At 33.3% G+C, this 19,701-nt stretch overlaps 1 protein-coding gene across 1 annotated transcript in view; it reads right to left on the reverse strand.

Annotated features, from left to right (window-relative positions):
• CDH8 (cadherin 8) overlaps positions 1-19,701 on the reverse strand; it is a gene marked incomplete at its 3' end in the record, with an annotated part of 348,742 nt that overhangs the window by 53,321 nt on the left and 275,720 nt on the right. The window contains exons 9-10 of the mRNA XM_081274667.1: positions 17,368-17,489; positions 3,569-3,686 (exon numbers count right to left, since the gene is read on the reverse strand). Of these exons, the coding sequence (XP_081130793.1) occupies positions 3,569-3,686; positions 17,368-17,489 (240 nt within the window). The remainder of the gene's footprint in view (positions 1-3,568; positions 3,687-17,367; positions 17,490-19,701) is intronic.

The raw sequence follows: 19,701 nt of genomic DNA on the forward strand, positions 1-19,701 counted from the left end.
TTACTTTTACCTTTAACCATATTGAAGGTTGCTTTCCTACTATTGCAGAGAATTGTCTGTGAAATCACTTAATTGTTTCAGATACAAGAGACAGTTCATTTCTGTCTCATTTTTTTTAATGTAAATTTATTACTAGCCAACAGAGTTTGAATATTTTGATTGTCTGGTTGGTCTATCAAAGAGCCTGACTGACTTTGCTTCTGTAAAATCCTTCTTATGGGCTTTTTTTTTTATTATTGGTTGTTCAAAACATTACAAAGCTCTTGACATATCATATTTCATACATTAGATTCAAGTGGGTTATGAACTCCCATTTTTACCCCAAATACAGATTGCAGAATCACATCGGTTACACATCCACATTTTTACATAATGCCCTATTAGTGTCTGTTGTATTCTGCTACCTTTCCTATCCTCTACTATCCCCCTCCCCTCCCCTCCCATCTTCTCTCTCTACCCCATCTACTGTAATTCATTTCTCTCCTTGTTTATTTTCCCATTCCCCTCACAACCTCTTATATGTAATTTTGTATAACAATGAGGGTCTCCCTCCGTTTCCATGCAATTTCCCTTTTTCTCTCCCTTTCCCTCCCACCTCATGTCTCTGTTTTGTCTTTGATTATAAATTAGTTACCTGAAAATTCATTATCATCAATCTATATGAAAGAGAAGAAATTTCAAAAGAATTTTGAGTTGAAAGTCGTGACTGCAAGTTACTTAGAAAATACCAAGTGCTGAAACTATTTCCCTTGAAGATCAAATTAAATAGGTGAATAATCCACCCATTAATTATGAATCTGAATATACTGGATATCTCTGGATCTTAATATTGTCCTAGTGGGCTGAAACTTAGAACTCATAATGGTCTCAGTGAGAGACATTGCTCATTTAAATGTCCATATAGACCTTTTTAAAATTCATCTTAATAATAATCAATTTCTAATAGGATTATACCATTTTATTCATCTCTTAATGTTTCCAATATAAAATATACTTCAGAAGTAAGTCTATTATTTTGATTCTTTTTAAAGTTGTTTTTATTTTTTCGCATCATTAACAATGGATTGGCAACAAGCCCAGGGACTATCTGGCTATCTGTTTACCTATAGCAATGTTTTAAGTTAGACAAACTCTATTACTTAGTTTCTATGTATTAAGAAACATAATTTTCTCTCATTCTCATAGTAACTATGCACATAGTGAAGAAGCATGGTCTATGGAGCAAAAGTCATAAATTTCTGATCTAGGTAAACTTTACATATCTATTCCAAAGACCTGTGGGCTCATGATTTATTCTATGAGGAGATGTTGAATATTTGGATCCTAAATCCAAAATCACGGTGAACATATGTCTTTACAAGACAGTTTTGGTTTATGGTGTTTTCTAGACATAAATATAAATGGCAACCCCTTTTGCTTGAAAAAAAGTCACAGTTGGAATTATAAATTATATGGTCACTCTTTGCAAAACAAATGAACACATAATTTAAAACAAATAATTATGCACATAGAGCAGAGTGTCCTTTCAATCTTGATTCAGTTTGCAATACCTGACTTCTTTTATTTTGAAAATTTACAAAGATAAAAGGAAAACTTATTAGGTAGGCTAAAATTATAGCTTCTAGTTTCTAGTTTCAAAATAACATATAATCTACATAGCTTTAAATACTCTACTGTGTGATTTATTAAAATGCATGATATGGTCAAAGAAAATTTTCTATGTTATAGCATTTTATTTTCTACAATTTCTTTTTTAAATTTTTATTTGTTCTTTTTAGATATCATGATAGTAGAGTATATTTTGACATATTATATATACTTGTATATAACTTTCTTTTCTTGTAGTTGTACATGATGTGGATTTACACTGTGTGTTCATATTCATAGATGAGCATAGGAAAGTTACGTCAGATTCATTCTATTGTCTTTCCTATTCCTATCATCCTTCCCTTCCCTTCATTCCCCTTTGTTTAAATTAGAGAACACACATGGAATTCATTCACTGGGGACTGCATCTTTTCCTATTCAAAAGTACTAAGCCATGTTATGTGCAAGTCAAAGTTACACTCCTCATGATACCCAATAATATTTTCCCATTCACCCAATACTGTGTTTGCAGTGCTTTCCAGAGCCAAACCTACAACAAGCATATTTGGAATCATGAGATGGACAGAAAACACCAAGAAACTCTTTACTATTTGGAATGGGAAAACATCTCTTACCTAAAAATGTAAGGAATTTAATACTAAAAATTAATTCCAGATACTAAGTAGTTCATACTCAAAACAAGCATGGTTTCAGCTCAGTTTGGGGATTCTGATCGGGCTGTTGTCTCCAACATGTTCATATAACATTCATAAAAGAGAAATCAAGGCATTATTAATAAGGAGCAAAAACTTGGTCTTAGGTTATAGTTCCTAACAAATGAGCAGTCTATTTGTGAGGAGAGAAAATATGATTTCCTCACTTTAGTGTTCATAATCGTGGAAGCCTGTTAAGTGAGTAACATCCATATTACCACTTCTCAATTACTTTTCTGTGCTGCATCTACATTTATCAAAGTATTCTCAAAGAAGTAAGGAACATTCTGTTAAAAGTCCAGGCTATAATATATTTAACCCAAGCTCTAAAATCTTATTTTATTTCATAAACTAATTCTTTCAAAATTCCTTACCTCCTTTAAATAGAATATAGCAAATAATGCCATCAGATACTGTGAACCAAATTAAGACTCATTCAGAAATTCAAAAATACCTATAAAAAGTCTGTGAGAATACTTGTATTTTGCTAATAGTTTTAAAACAACTAAATCTAAGATAAATACATTTTCATCAAACCTGAGTTAAAAATCCTTGTTAAATGTATAAGAGATTCGGAAATGATAATATACAGATGAAATACACATTTCTAAAAAAAGATTTAAGGTCTTCATATGTAATAAACGATACTAAAGGAAATGGTAATCCACCTTGTGTCCTCAAAACATAATGAAATAGGTTAAATATTCTCTGTGACTGAGAGATTTAACAATAAAATCAGTTTATATTAGTTCAAAAAATTATACTGACAAAAGTGTCCTTCAAGAAGGATTTTCTGATCTAATTGCTATTATTAAAAGTCAGAACAGGCTTAAAACAAATACCTCTAATGTGTACTCACAAACCAGGCAAAATTAGAATAGACTTTCCCTAAAGACTTGGTAAACATTCAATTAAAACTTAACAACTGCAAAGTGCAAGCCAGTTCCTCCTCTGGCAGATATCTCAGTATCTCAAAGTTCCCAGAAGCTTTCACAGGGGTTAAATTTGACTCCTCATTTTTAAAGTAAGGTGATTGAAGTATTCCCTGGGATAAAATTAATTTCCACATTAACAATTTTCTTATCTATCGTTTCGACATTGAAAAGGGGAAGTGATGTAATTACCATGGTATTAGCCTAACAAACTGGATTTCAAAAGCTCTTGGAATGAAAACAATTATTTTAATGATATTCTTCAGTTCTATTAGGAAAGCACATCCTATCTTACAATTTATGCTCTACCATGTTTCACAAAGCTTATACATTTACCTTCATTTTTCTTGATGGTAAAATTTGGATTGTTGACCATCTCTGGCAGGAGACTGTATAAGAAATAATGTCCATTTTTGGGATCATCTTTGTCCATGGCACTCACTGTTTGAATGACCTGTAACATAAAATTCACATCAGTATTTCTATCACATCACAGGACTCCTACTGTCGTTAAACCCCTAGTGATATCCCTTTTGTGGTCTGATGTTTTGGCCCAAACACTTCTTTTCAGCTTTCTAAATTGTCATGGATGGTTGGTGCCAAGAATAAGGAGAAAAATTCATCACTTTAAAACCTCAGCTTTGATAAGTTGATGAAAATTAAGAGCATTACTGTCATGTCCTTTGGAGTCTGTGGCTTGAAATAGCAAACTTAAGTGTATTTGAAAATTCCACTGGGCAATTACAGGTTTCTTTCCAATTTGAGTATTTACGGGCATCTAGAATGAGACTTGGAATTGTTACAGTGATTGCAGTGTGGCTCTTGGGAGGATCTTAGAGGTAAAGGACTTAAATTCTGAGTTCTTACGATGACTCTTCTTTCATTTTGCTCATCAGGTTACAAGTGTTTGCCAAATAGAGAGTTCTGCCACACAAACATCACTGCAACAAAACTTTCTGATGAGTTGCATCTGTTCCCTCCCAATAATGAATACTGCTTTTAAAGCTAGTGGATAACATATGCAAACAATGCTTTGGAGGGTATCCTGAGATGAATAAATTATAGGGATTAGAAGAATTACCACTGTGCAGAGAACTGTTTGGATAGATACGGATACTTGGAATTGGTGCCTACAGAATGTACTTGTTTCATTTGCAAAGCTACATTAACTTTATGCTAAGTTATTTCTTTGGATGTCAGAGATGTGTCTTTATATGTATGATTTTATGATATTTATTACTTTAATGGGAAACTGGGCAATAGCTAATATAATAAAAGTATAGCTTATATTTCTATTACCTCTGACATTTATGCTTCTATTGTCATCAGCATCTCGTGTAGAATTTCCATTGTGGTCGGTTGTAAAAAGCTATGAAATGAATTCCACAAAAGGCCAATGTTTACAGTAAACAACTATAATTATAAAGTCTGTAAAAAATGCTGATGAAGCCTAGCAGCCAAGGTGATCATAGATTTAGAATTAAAAAAAATAGTTAACAGTGAAATTTGCTCAATTTTATGACATTTTGAGTATGTAAAAATCATGCCAAATATATTATGCCTGTTTGGACATTTATTTTCTATTGAATTTTGCAAGTTAAAGTGAAAAAATGGAACATTTCATTTTGTAAAATGGTAGTTACTGCCTTGTAACTTACAACCTGAACAAAGGTGAGAACCTCAATTTCAGAACTTTCAATAGTCATGCCATTTTGCATTATATCAAGCACATACTATATGATTGGAAATACCCTAAATATAAAAATAAAATAACTTCTCTTAATTCATTTTTTTGCACTTTTTAATGGAAATATATTCTTTCTTTATGTTTAAATATAGTTTAAGTGATACTATAACGTAAAATACCCCAAAATATATTTAGTGGTTAAGTCGGTGATGTAGCGATTCAGAGAAAGGACTTTGGTAAACTTCCTAGATAGAAGTCCGAGTTTTACGTTTGACTCTTTGTGTATCATTGAAGGAGTTAACTCTTTCTGAAATTCAATACGGTTTGTAGGCCTAAAATAGAAAAAATACATTTTCTCAAAGGGTTCTTTAAATTACTGACGTAAATTCACATTACTCTCTTGACACACTGCCTCATTCCTATGGGATATTTAATGAAGTGCTGGTCATCATCATTATTATTTTTATTATGGTCATTAGTATTTATTGATGACATGGCACTGTGATAAGTGAAATAACTGATGATATTTAGAGATCCCATTCAATCATTTTAGAGGAGAACAAAATTGTATTTGCTGTAGCTAAACACATAGCACATTTGCCTTGACATTTAAGGGCAAAGAGAGGCCCTGGGGTTTTTGTTTTGTTAAAAATAAGCATGAATGGATGTGAAAGGAGAAGATGATGTGGAATACAGGTAACTCTTTTAGACAACATGAATATACAAATATTGAACAGAAAAATATGTATTGGTCCCTTCATTTAAGATCAGCGGTGAGGATTTTCATATTCCAGAGTGAAGAAAATGGCAAGAGTCTTCCTCTGACCACAGTAGTTTCAGCAGCCCCTCTCCCATTTACTCAATCTTCTCTGCACAAAATTTTATTCCCAGGTGTTGCAGAAGTTAACTTCTGAAGCATATGGTTCACGAGAAGAATAAACACAAAGAAGAAAAGGTTTCTAGGAATTCTCGGATGGACTTCACTCATAATTAAATGCATTCCTGTTTATAATTAGTGGGAAAAGTAAATACCATTAATATATTTGTAAGTAATCTGCATGAAGCTCATGCATGCTGGAATGCATCAACATGAAAGTTATTTGATAAGCAGAGCCAACATGACCCCCCAAAGCATGCAGTAATTTAGCTTACCTGCAGCAAAAAAGTACAATTGCCTGCAAACCACACAGCTTAGAAAATTTGAACTGAACTCCCACCAGAATATGGAATATGGCTTCTCCCCATCATTTATGTAAATCAGGAATTTGTTAAGTATGCAATTTCTTCTTCCTCATTCTAGAATTACTGAACCAGAAAGTTTCAGAGTATGGCTTGGGAATCTGAAGGGTCAACAACCTTTTCTGTGAATCAAGTACACATTTACATCCAAGAACCAGTTTTGAGTCAAGGAAAACGAATGGTGTTCACACAACCCACATAATTATTGAGTAAGTTTGTATCATTAAACATATATTAAACTTAGTGCATGATGTGTTGATAAGAAAGTGGTTAAAATGGTAAAATGGTAAATCTTTAAATCCTATTTCAAATATCCCTTAAACTGGCTGTGGTTAAGATTTTGGGTTAAACCATGTTTGACACTTCATTTTATTTTAATGCAGATAGCCCCTGCCTGGGCATTTTATCTAATATTAGATGTCCAGTAGATCATTTGAAGGACTTTGTGCCATTAAAATGCATTAAGAGACCCATATTAATAAGGCTGAAGTTTTCATTGATGTAATAACATTTGAATACACTTAACCTTAAACAGTAGAAGAAAAGGAAAAACAGATTTATTCAAAGTTGTGCTCCTCCAGAGAGGCATATTGCATAGGCGCACTGAGTAGATGGCAAATGAAAAGTGCATGGTTCCACCCCTGAGCTACTATGACCTCAGTTGATTTTTAAAATAATTAAAGAGCTAACTCATGGGAATAATGTCAGAATTTCTGTGGAGGTTATAGATTTTTAGGAATATGCATTTAACTTTCCATTTAAATGTTTCCCTTTTATTCATAAAAGTTAGGATGCAACTGACGAATCTGATGTTTAATAATTTATTGTGAAATCTATTGAATTTCAGGGGAAGCTAAAAGTAAAATATATAACTGTATCAGGAGGGGAAAAAAGCATATCTGGGATGTCAGTATGAGGAAATGAATTCCAGGTTGTGCTTAAATTTCAATGGGATCTGACTTTTAGTTTTCTTTCTTTCTTTTTCTTATTTGGTGGGGGGGTACCAGGGATTGAATCCCAGGAATGGTTAAACACTGAGTGACACAGTTCCAGTCCTTCTTTATTATTATTATTATTATTATTATTATTATTATTATTATTATTATTATTTTTGAGGCAGGGTCTCACTAAGTTGCTGAGGCTGAGTCTCACTAGGTTGGCCTCAACCTTGCTATTATCCTGCCTCAGCCTCCTGAGCCACTGGAATAATAGGTGTGCACCATCATGACTGGCTGACTCTGTTTTATTTCTTGAGACTATTGATTTGAAATAAAACACCTCACAAAGGCAAGAAACTGAAGAAAAGTTAAAAGTTGTATATCAGAACATAAATCTGACAATCTAAAAATATTCTTGTAATTTTTAATTCCAATCTACATCAGGTTGTTTTTATTAACAGTGTTGCTAAACCTTTCTGGACTATTTTACATGATCTCAGAAACACTTAGTAGTAGTAGAGTATCCCTGCCATTAATAACTTGTGAAAAGACAAGCAGGCAACAATCCATTTCTGGTGATCTGATCTGTTAACAAGCATGATGACATTATGGGATCTCTTAGAGCTACTCCTAGAACAAAGTCTGGCACATGGCAACTACTTAATAAGTATTGGTTAAATGAGTTAATGATGGATCAATAAATAAATTATGGTACACATATTTCACATTCTTACCATTCCTCTCAATGCCTTGAGAAGTAGGCATTCAGAGACATATCAGCATCCTAATGCATCAAAAACATTATATATAATTTCTCATCCCAGATATGCCTGATTACAAATTTCTTACATTCCTCCTTTCCAATATTAATTCAAAATCTTGCTGATTTTCTTACATGCTGTTCATACCTTTCTATTAAATGGGAGTTGAGCTTTTAATATTTTGGAGAATGTGTAAAAATGACTAATATATCTTTGTGGCTCATGTTCCCTATTAATTCTGATTGGCAAAATTCACAACAAGTGAATATTTAGAACTCATAAGTTTCCCTAAGTGAGCACTCATCTGTCACAACTTTTGGAATATTTTTCAAGGCTTTGGAAACATATATCTATTGTTCTGGAAGACTCCAAAATGATAGCCATACAATTGAACATGCAATTGAAGCACCCTGTTTCCTTCTCAGGTAAAACCTAATTTTACTTTTCTGAAAATCCTGCAGTGTTGTGAATTGGAAAGTGATATAAATGGGTCAATAAAAAAGAAGGGGATGTCAAAGTTGGTGCAGAAGGGATAGCATAATTTAAACTTTTCTATTAACTCTCTTATTTTTTCCAGTTAATGTCTGATTATCCATATAAATTTTCCTGAAATGGTAATGTCTATTTCCTAGATCAATATTTTCCATCGTGGGAAAGAAGGACAGCTCCACAGATGAGCTTCATGTGTCTTACAGTTGCCAACATGAAAGTGAAATTGCGTAAAGATATTTACATATTTACATATAAGGGGGAAATTAGTGGCTTTTATCAGGTTGTCTGTGGTGCCCATAACTAAATGAAGTAAAATAAAGTAGGATGAGAGCTAATTCCTAAAAAAAATGGTGTCCTTGGAAATAGAAAATCAAGTTTTAACGATGAAGGTTAATTGAGAAAGAGGAAATAGAAGCATTTCAGAGATTATATCGAAATCTACACAATGGCCGATTTATCCACAATTATTTCAAAACTGGACAAAGTAGTTTGAACACAGTCCCAGTTCCTCTTCATTTAGAGGGCATTGCCAGAATGTTTTGGATAATTTGCGCAGTAATCCAGTGTCTAGCCAGATTTTTCTTTTCCTACCCATTTGAAGTATCTTTCCACTTTGTTTTTCTTGCATGGAACACCCTTTTCCTAAATGTCACATATGACCATTTAGAGCATGTAGGTTGGAGGTTTGACCTTCTGAGCAACAGAAAGATGAGAAAGATGAGTTCTCATCAATTCTCATAAGTTTAAGCACTATGCGAAGTCCTCAGTCCTCTAGGTGACCACCTGGGAATTGTGCCTTTTTAACCCACTATGGCACTTCTGTGTCAGTTTTTAAATTCCCCTTTATTAATACTCAGTTCAACTACACAGAACAAGGGTTGCTCAAGAATATGTCCACACAAAGCGAGGAACGTGCTGTTTATTCTGCTTTCTATGTTCTTTTGCTGGATCCTGCATATCGCATGTGTTTTGTAACCTAATGAAATTACAAGTATTAAAAACAGATGGGTGCAGCGGTCTACGCCTGTAATCCCAATTGCTTCAGGATCTGAGACAGGCGGATTGAAAGTTAATGTCCAGCCTCAGCAATTTTGAGAGGCCTTAAGAAACTTACTGAAACCCTGTCTCAAAATAAAAAAAAAATAATAAAAAGGGTTAAGAATATAGCTCAGTGAAAAAAATGTCTTTGAGCTTAATCTCCATTAGTAAAAAATAAAGAAATAAAAACAAAACAAAACAACAACAACAAAAAACACTACCTCATCCCTTACCCTGCCCTGTTTTATGGATCCATCAATAGCTAGCTTTCATTAAAATAAAATCCATACTTTTCAGCATAACATAGAAATATCAATTCCGTTTTCTGTCTTACCTCTTTCCACCTCCCACTTTATGGCTTAATGGGAATATATTCTGATGACTTCTTTCAATATTTATAAATTTTACTTCCTAAGCTGAAAATGGGCCCTATTGTTTATTCTCCCAGAGCAAATTTTTTCCAGTTGGGTCCACTTGACCAGTGACTCTATTTTTCCTTTGAGGGAAATTTGAAAGATTTTATAATCAATTGTGTTTGGCAAGAGCCAAATACCACATTATCCTGTTGGAGATTCACACATATTTATAAATGTGAGGGAAACTTAGAGTTCAACAAAACAAACAGAAGATAATGCTATTTAATTCAGTGTTTCCCAAGCTTATTGTGTAAAACACATGCATACACACACACACATACACACACACACACACCACATTCCAAAACACATCACAGATTGATATGCTTCAGTCCAAGTTTTTCTCAAAAACTCATATTTAGAAATGCTATTCTCCAACCTTCTACCTGAGACCCAAATATCTTGAAAGCATTTTGAACATGATGTAAAGGTGTTGTGTCTACATAGCTTGGTCATAATAGCATTGTTATAATTAATTTAACTACTCTGCCTTCCCAATATATGTTAGCTCCTTTAGTAGCAGATTATATCTAGTTTATGTGCTTTGCACAAAGCAAAGTCCTAAAACATCTTGCTGTCTAGAGTTTTCCAATTTATACTCATCATTGCTTCTATGAACAAATGAAACAAACATACCCAGTGTCTAATATTCTCCCATCCTAAATTCTTTTTCAGTAATTTGTAGTTTTAAAGTAAAACAGAAATACATCTGTCTGTACTCCCTTAAAATTTTTAAAATCTATTTTGAACCATTTGATCTGTGGATCATCAATCTCAATTAAATTAGGACCACAGTAGGGGGTCAGTCAAGCTAACAAAGGTTATAGGCAAAGAATTCTAAAAAGATTTAGATAATGTGTATTCCTATATTTCAATAAAGTGGGTTTGAAAAAACACACAAATTCATATGGGGAAAAAAGAATTAAGTATTAGTCTTTTCTGTCCTTGGCCAATAAAACACTTGTAAACAATCAGAGGTACAGTTATTCCAATACTCTTGTCCTTTATTATATTGATCCATTTAGGAATCATTTATAGTGTGTTTCTCCAAACCAAGTCATAAAGATATAACAATAACAATAAAGCCAAACAAACACAAATACTGAAATAAAGAATATTTTTCTTTTAGACCACAAGACTGATTAAAATAATATAGGTCAAGTGTCCCTTATCCAAAATGCTTGGACAACAAGTATTTTGAAGTTTCAGAATTTTTACCCACACATTTTGGAATATTTGCATACATATATTAAAATATCCAGTGAAGGAGACCCAAGACTAAACATGAAATTCATTTATGTTTCATATGCATCTTACACATGCAGCCCAAAGTTAATTTTATAGAATGTTTCAGTGTGCCTGTTTCAACAATGACCTGTCACCTGAAGTCAGGTATAAGATTTTCCAGTTGTAGCATCATGCTAGTGCTCAAAAAGTTTTGCATGTTGAAACATTTTGGATCTCAGATTTTTGAATTAGGAATTCTCAACCTGTAATTGCTGATAATTACTAGTTTGTGGTGGGCTTATAAATCTATGTATATCTATGAATATCATGTGATTCATGTTTAGATCATTCTAATTAAACACCATTTGATTATATTTTTTTCACTTATGCTTTGTCCTTCTGTCAAAAAGCCATTCTTCTGTTAATGATTCTCCTGACGTGTTTTGCTACATATGGTTTTATTGTTTTATGCATTCCATTAATTCACCATCTCCTTACTCCACCCAAAATAAAGTGAAAATTGTATTCTATGCATTTCATTGAGACCATCAATTTTATCTGTTTTAAAATCAATCCTGTCTCCCTCTTGTGTATGCAGATAGATCATGAAAGATTCCTGCTGGCAGGAAAGTTAAAATTAAATCTCCTATATTTACTGTTCCATGAGTGTTATAAAATGCTGTAATTTCATTTTATTGCTTCACATTTATAGAAAAAGACCCACAGAAAATGAAAATAAATAAATAAAGTCACAAACTCATTTGCTGCTGGTGTTTATCAAGGGATAATTATCTTTGCTTTTCTTTTGAAACTTTATTTCTTTTCATTTAAGATCTCATGTATTTCTTTTGAATAAAGTGTGTTATTGGTCACAGAAGTTGATGTCTTTTGAACAAATTCTTGCTCTGGATCAGAATCTTATTCCCATGATTCTTTTTCTAAGAGGTGTGTTACTCAGACAGAGGAATTTCAAAGTTCTGCTTCCTTGGGAAAAGCATTATGAGAACCTAGAAAGTGCAAGAACTTTGATGCCTTCAAGAGTTGACTTTGAAACACAACTCTGCCATTTTTCATAACCTTAGGTGAAACCTGTGCTCTTTTTCACAGTCTCAGATTTCATATCTGTGAAATGTGGTTGCCAACACCAAACTCCCAGGGCAGTAAATGTGGATTATGGGTTAGATGCTTATATGCATTATTATTTTTTAATGTAGGCAAGCAGCTTCCTCAATTACATCTTTTTTTTTCTCTATAACTATCACCTCAGACCAAACTACCATTATCTTTCACAGTTACAGTCTCCTAAAGTTTCTTCCTTTACAACGTCTCTCTCTCTCTCTCTCTCTCTCTCTCTCTCTCTCTCTCTCTCTCTGTGTGTGTGTGTGTGTGTGTGTGTACATATTTGATTTGGACATGAAATTCATTCTGTCCAATTTCATTCTCGCTTATTGCAATCTAGCCAGAGATGTCTTCAGTTCTTCAAACAAACCGAGGTCTTTCTTGCTTCAGGGTCTTTACATGTGCTGATACTTCTGGCTAGAAGGGTCCTTTCATGCCTTGTCCTTTCCCATTTTTCCAATTTCAGTTTAAATGATGCCCACTTAAAAAGTAATTTTATCTCCCTGTAACTTCTTGGATCTCCTCTACCTAGTTGCTTTAATATTTATTTCAACCCAGTTTTCAAATTTTTAAATTATATTATTTATTCATTCTACACTTTTTATAATCTATCTTCCTCATTAAGCTTCATAAGAGCACTTTTTTATCCTTTCATATTTTCCCCAGATCATATTACAATGATTAGCATCTTGTAGATGCATAATATTGTTCAACATATAAGTGGACGATTTTTTATCCTAAGAAGTGAGCATGTATGCCGTGCATGAGTAAAACAACTGTTTCCATGGTAATAGCTAAGAAATTAAGTCTTAAAATATTTGTCATTACTGATTGAAATGAATTAGAAACAATTTTAAAATTTCATGAATATCTTTTATGTGCCAAATATTGTCCAGATATGTATCACATGGATGAAAAAATATGTACATATACATGGATTGTACTGTTATATCCCAACAATAAGCACACTTTATATTGTACAGTGCTGTCCAGAGATAAAAAAAAAAAAAAGATGATATTTGAGAAGGTAAACCAAAGGATTTTTTTGTTGGTTTGGTTTCTTTTTATAAAACCCAGATATAATTACTTGACACTAAACAACTGATCTCAGCTAAGTATTGGATGTTGATGAAGCGCAAATTATACTTCATTAGATTTATTTATGGTAAAAGGGGAAGCTTTTTCTTGGAGGAAAAATAGACCTCAAGATGTCTGTCACCTAATTAACTTTCAAACATTGAATATTCTCTGAGACTAAACAAGAGCCCTTGACTCACACATAGAAAGACAGTCTTCGGTTTAGCCCCTACTGATGAGTAACTTGACGCAAGTCAACCTAATTCTATATATGGTAAGCAAGATGTGAGTATCTGAAATAAAACCCTAGCAAATCCTGTTCAGGAGATGAGATGTAGAACAGAACTTTGAAAGGCCCTCCATTCATGTTTGGTTCTGAGAGTGGTGTTGCTAAGCATCCCGAGGAAAGATACCCATTTCTCCACATTTGTTACCTGTTTGTCCAGCCAGATTGTCAGTCTCTTCAGACTATTATTTTAATAAAAAACATTCTTTCCCTGGTGGAACATGTCCTGGATTGAGAGATCTTTTCTTGAGATAGCTCCACTTCCCCATAACCCCTCAGTTTCCTTTCTGGCTGGAGGACTTGAGGCATTTTCTTGAAAATCTATCATTTCTAATTTATCCACGTAGAACATTCTATGATGAAAAGAGATTTTTTTTTTCATGTCACATGAAACTAAACTTCCAGTGTCTACCCAAGCACATACTTGGTACTCAATGACCTATCACACTATCGGACACAGGATGTGGCAGACATATATTTTGCTTTCTAAATTTGGAATCTCCAATAAACACTCCAGTTTTTGTCATGGATACACAGAAGCATAAGTTTAATATGTTTTATTTTAATCTACGTTACTAAACTAGAACCAGGCAATTCATAGAAGACATACTGGGGCCAATTGTTGAATGAGACTCTACAGTAGATATACACCCTGTCCTATCTTTTGACTTAAAGTAAATCATCTAAAATTACTAGATATTTGTTTCAAATAGAAGAATCTAGCAATCATAAAATGCTATAGTAACGTTTAATGATCTCACAGAAGGGTTATTTTAAAAGATTTAACTTAAGAGGGATTCAGATAGATGTTATATAGTGGACTGTGACCTCTTTCTCCCTCTGACCATGATTATTACTCTCTTGAGGGAGAAAGTTCAAAGGATGTCACCTTTTGCTCCAGAATAATGAGAAAGTGGTAGGGCAGGTATGATTTCCATTTCCACTTTCAAAGTATACCTATACTTCTTTTAACACAGTTACATCATGAACAGGAGATAAATGACCACATGGGACCAACAAGGTCTTGCTTTTTTTCCTTCTTTTAAATTCTGAGAGTGTTTAAATGAGTCCAATTCTGTGGAGAAGAAAAAATTGCAATAGATTCTGTGTTTTTATTGATACTAGTTTTCATTTTCTAAGATGTTTTACATAGGTCCTCACAGCCCCAAAAGTTGATATAGACTGGAATTTTGTTTTAATAACTAGATTATTGCTAAAGATCTCCATCTGTATCTTTTCCCAGGAAGCTAATTTCTTTTGGGCTTAGCCTTAAATCCATACCTTACAGACAAACAAGACATCTGAATGTCACCTTCACTCCTTTTCTGAGGTTATTTTAAAGCAGACGTTAATTCTTGAAAAAACTATGTGTTTAAGGCTAAGTCAGTGTGGACATTATTTTTCATGACTGTTATCTTTTAAAAAGAAATATTCTAATTCCAAAGTGATTCACCCATTTGTGTGGTGTCATTATGAGAGGAATTAAAGTGTATCTATGTCTAACTTTTAAAAATGAAAACTGCTTTGTGTAAATAGCAAATAGGAATTTTGAAAAGTATTCAATATAAAAGCAATGTATGTGAGCATCAGAAGTGACCTAATAATGATTTAAAGAATCAAAAATGAGTTCTGGCTGACACAAAGAGTTCAAGTAATTGAAGATAGTTACATAAACAATTTTAAATGCCTCAACTAGTCAGCCATAGGTCCATAGATGATGATAAACAGTCCAAAATCTGATATTTTCATGTAACAAACAACCTCTACCAAACATGCTTAAATAGATTCATCAGGGGATATCATGGTGCAGTGGACACATACATACAACACAAGCATTTCTTTACAGAATGAGCCATTCATTTCAATTTGTGAAGTTCATAAAAGAAAGAAACATTTTTTTTTATTTTGATCTTGCATAGAAATGGTAAGGAAACAATGTATCTTTTTTTCTCTGAAGATAAGAAGAACTGCTGAGAAATCATTAAAACCTTGGAAACATTCAAAATCCACAGGGCAAACCTCCAGATTCCTAGAGATTCAAAAAAGCATGCTTGTCAATATTACAAGTGAAGCCAATGTTGAGTTTTTAAAATGTCAATGTCATTGACTCTGTGAACTTGTGTGATGAGTTCTGCATGAGCAATGAAGTTTTATTTAAATTCTAAAGTACTGTAAAGATTTTGTGTAATCACAAAGATCTAGCTAATATCTGTGATTGACTACATTAGCTCAGCAATTTTCTGGTCCACACAACAACCATACCCTTGATACACTTGAAACTAACCTGTCATATTTTGATCAAACTCTCTGTGCCAATTCATTCCACCAACATATCTAAATGAGATTTACTGGTATATGTGTACAAACACACACACACATACACACACACACACACACACACACACCATAAACACCTCACACCATAAACACCTCACACCATAAACACCTCACACCATCCTCAAAGAATCACAAATGAATATGCTCAAAAATATGATTGATAAAGGCCAAGTCCACATGGTAAAATTAAGAAACATGTATATTATCGTTAGAATATTATGAAGAGAAGTGTATGATTTCTAAACTGAATATTTTGACAAGGACACGATGTCTACATGTTTAAAAATTAATCAGTTTTATTATTAGGATTTTAGCTTTATTGTGTGTGGGGAGTGTCAGATTTTGGTAGATGGACACAATTCTAGTCCTTCAGATACATGAGACAAGTCTAGGGGGGAAATGCCCACAGCTTTATGGGAAGGTAACACATTCATCCTTTGCAATATTTTTTTTTCTTAAAAAAACAGAGCTACAGTGCTACTCCTTTCTTTAGGAAAAAAAAAAATCTGACTTTTGTCAGGTAAGCTGCTTGGCAAATAGTAAGTTTAATTCCTAACACCCACATGAGGCACAAGAATAGTTGGATTAACAACTCCAGTGTCATGCTGTCAGCTGCTGTTTATTTAAATTAAAATGTCACCATCCAGAAATAAATTAGGAAGTTGAAAAATGATAAATTTCTTAAACATACAGTACTTTGGCACCTTGTTAAAATAAATCTATTACATAGAACTTTACATAGGTTCTTTCCATTTTGACATTCAGAGTATAGCAGGCTTTTATTTTTCTTCTTTCTTGATTAAACTCTTCCCCTTTTCCCCCTCCCTCCCTTTCCCTCTTCCTCCTTTTCTCCCTCCTCCTCCCTCCTTCCTTCCTTCCTTTGTCCTTTCCTTCCTGTCTTTCCAATTTTTCACCTGTTTTTCTTTTTTTTCTATCTTCATGGTCCCTATCTATGCTACAGAGGCAGGTTAAAAATAAATAAATAAAAGTTCCCTCAATACACAATTCTTAAGTGCTTCACATGCATGTCTAAAAACTATTGCGCATCTTAGGCAGACATAACTACATTTGTACAGATTTCAATGTTCACTTCCTACAACTTCCACTGTTCTTCTCGGGGTCCACTATCATGAGCTATTCATGTTTGATAAAACAAAAATGGCCTGCCCATGAGCTCCTCACTGGCTTCCTGTCATTTGAAGGTTAAGATGACTTCATCACTCCAAGAAAAAAAAAAAAAAAAAAAGAACATATCCCCGTGTATTTTAAGACAGTGATTTGGCTCTAGGTTCATGGCACAGCAGGTTGTTCCACTTTTAGGAGCCAATTTGGTCTAAGTAGGAAGAGAATTAACATCTCCAGAAGAAAAATATCCCCTTTCTGTTCCCATTGAATGTATTTCTTGCCTGTGACTTCATAGATCATAAATGATGCAAATGCACACTATAATGCAGGTTAATTAAATATGAGACAGTTGTATACAAACATATTCAGCATTAACAACATGGAGATATTTACTTGGCCGGGTTTTCCATTTTCACATAAAAATGCCTCATATTCGGATGCGAATTCAGGGGCGTTGTCATTGACATCCAGCACTTTAATAGCAACGGGTACTCGTGATATCTGACTGTGGTTCCCTATGGGAAGGAAAAGATAACATCAGCATGGATGGTATTTCATTTGAACGTGCAACTCAACTTTCCCTGTTCTACGTCTATTTCCACTTCCCTTAATTAGGCTTTTTTTGCAACATGATGATTATGGAGTCTGACCACTCAATAAAGAAACATAGTAAGTGCTTGACTACTTAGAAAAAAAAAAAAAAAAACAACATAAATTTTTATTTCAACACCATTTGATGGAACATAACTTGAAAAAAAAAAAGAACATCTGAATGAATTTAAAAGAGGTTTCCTTCATAAAACAAGCTTTATTTTATTGATAAAGCCCATTATTTAATAGAAAAATGTTGTATGCCACAAAGATTTATCTTTGTCTTGGGTAGAACACAACCCATTATGAGCGACTACTTTTTTTTTTTTTGGCTGTACATATATTAGAGATGAACCCTGAAAACCTCGCATAAGGCCAGAATAAAATCACTTGTTGAGAAGAGGTCCTCAACAACTATAAAATGGATAAAATTAAAGATGGGGAATTACATACTTTGTTGATTTTTTTTTACTTCATTAGAATGACATTGGGATATTTTGAGGTAGGACCAGCCCAAGTTATTTTAATATTGTCATTTTTTATAAAGAATCTAATCAGCATAAAGAGATAATATTGTTCTTCTGATTTTCCCAGATGAATACTCAATTCCTTAATCCTTAAGTCTTTTGATTTAAAAAATCATGCGTATACAAACATGCACACATATACATGCATACACACATAAATTTATACACACTCAGATCTGGTCCATTAATAAATTGCTGACTTGGACCAACTTATGATTTTTCACTTATAATAAATGCAACATAGTTTGACTCTGACTGTACCATGTAATAATCTTTTGATCTGTTGTAAATTATACAGAATGCATTGGAGATGGCCAATTATTTATTTGTGTTTCTGTGGCATTGAATATTTATAAGCAAGTCAAGAGGGAAAAATGTTTGGCTTTTGAATATTAACCAACAGGCTTGCATTTGATGCATCAAACTTCTTTTGACAATTGACTAGGTTCAGATCACTACAACCTTTAGATAATTTTTTTTGTTAAATATAATAGTAGTTTCTAAAGTACACATCAAGTCATCATATCCATGCCACAATTTTACAGTTTATTAACCCCACTAGTTATAACTCAAGATCTGATTCAGTTAATTCCCATGGCTGCTCTCAAAGGTTCTAATTTGCACTGAATATTGTAGTCCATGGAATCCTGCCACTTTAGTAATGGCTCATATCATCAGTTCCTGAAAAACCAAGGTGATGGCATCAAATGTCTCAAGTGTTACTACCCATTTCTTTTGATGTTTTATGTCTCGATGAATTAATTTCATTCTTTACTCAGGGAGGAAGCACACACCTCCTTAATTTTGATATAATAAAAAGTCTGATAAAAATATAATGTATGTCTAAGACAAGTAACTAACATTTTATTCTTTATTTACTCAACAAAACCTTGCCAAGTTTACATTTTAAATACAACATGATTTTGTATTTAAAGATTTATATCCCCTTTCTACTGTGACCATGAGCTTAACAGAAGCTCCTTGGAAGAAAACAAGTAATGTTTGCAAAAAATAAAAGAAGTTTGGCATTCTATCATTGCTTCCTACTATCTCCAGGATCCTGTGAAAATTATGTCACCAAATTTATTCCTAAGGAAACTGAAGCCCAACCACTTAAGTCTTTAATTATAGATTGCAAATACTGTGTGGGAAGAAAATAAAAGTGCTCACATAGTATTGGACAAATCCAAGGCATTCTAGGCCTCTCCTACTGTCGTTGTCAACATCAAGAGCACCATTAACTTCAAGTGTGTATGTGAGGCAAAAGAATTCACATAATCCTATCTCATTCTTTCCTCACAAAATAGACATGAAGTAAGTAATGGAATCCCCATATTTTAGATGCAGAAATCAACACTTTCCAATATTCTATAACTTCATCAAAACTGCTCAGTTAAATCCTAACTCAAATGCAATTTTGGCCGTCTAAACATGAGCCAATTTCATAGGACAATATGAATGACAAGTCTTATAAAACACACACACACACACACACACACACACACATACATACATACACATATACATGAATACATTCAGGTAACTAATTACTATCATCTCATCAAATATTTTTAGCTTTGTTAGAAATACTTGTCTCAAGTTTGACAAG

The sequence above is a fragment of the Spermophilus citellus genome (genome assembly GCF_964194105.1).
Source record: "Spermophilus citellus genome assembly, chromosome: 18".
Taxonomy (NCBI): Eukaryota; Metazoa; Chordata; class Mammalia; order Rodentia; family Sciuridae; genus Spermophilus; species Spermophilus citellus.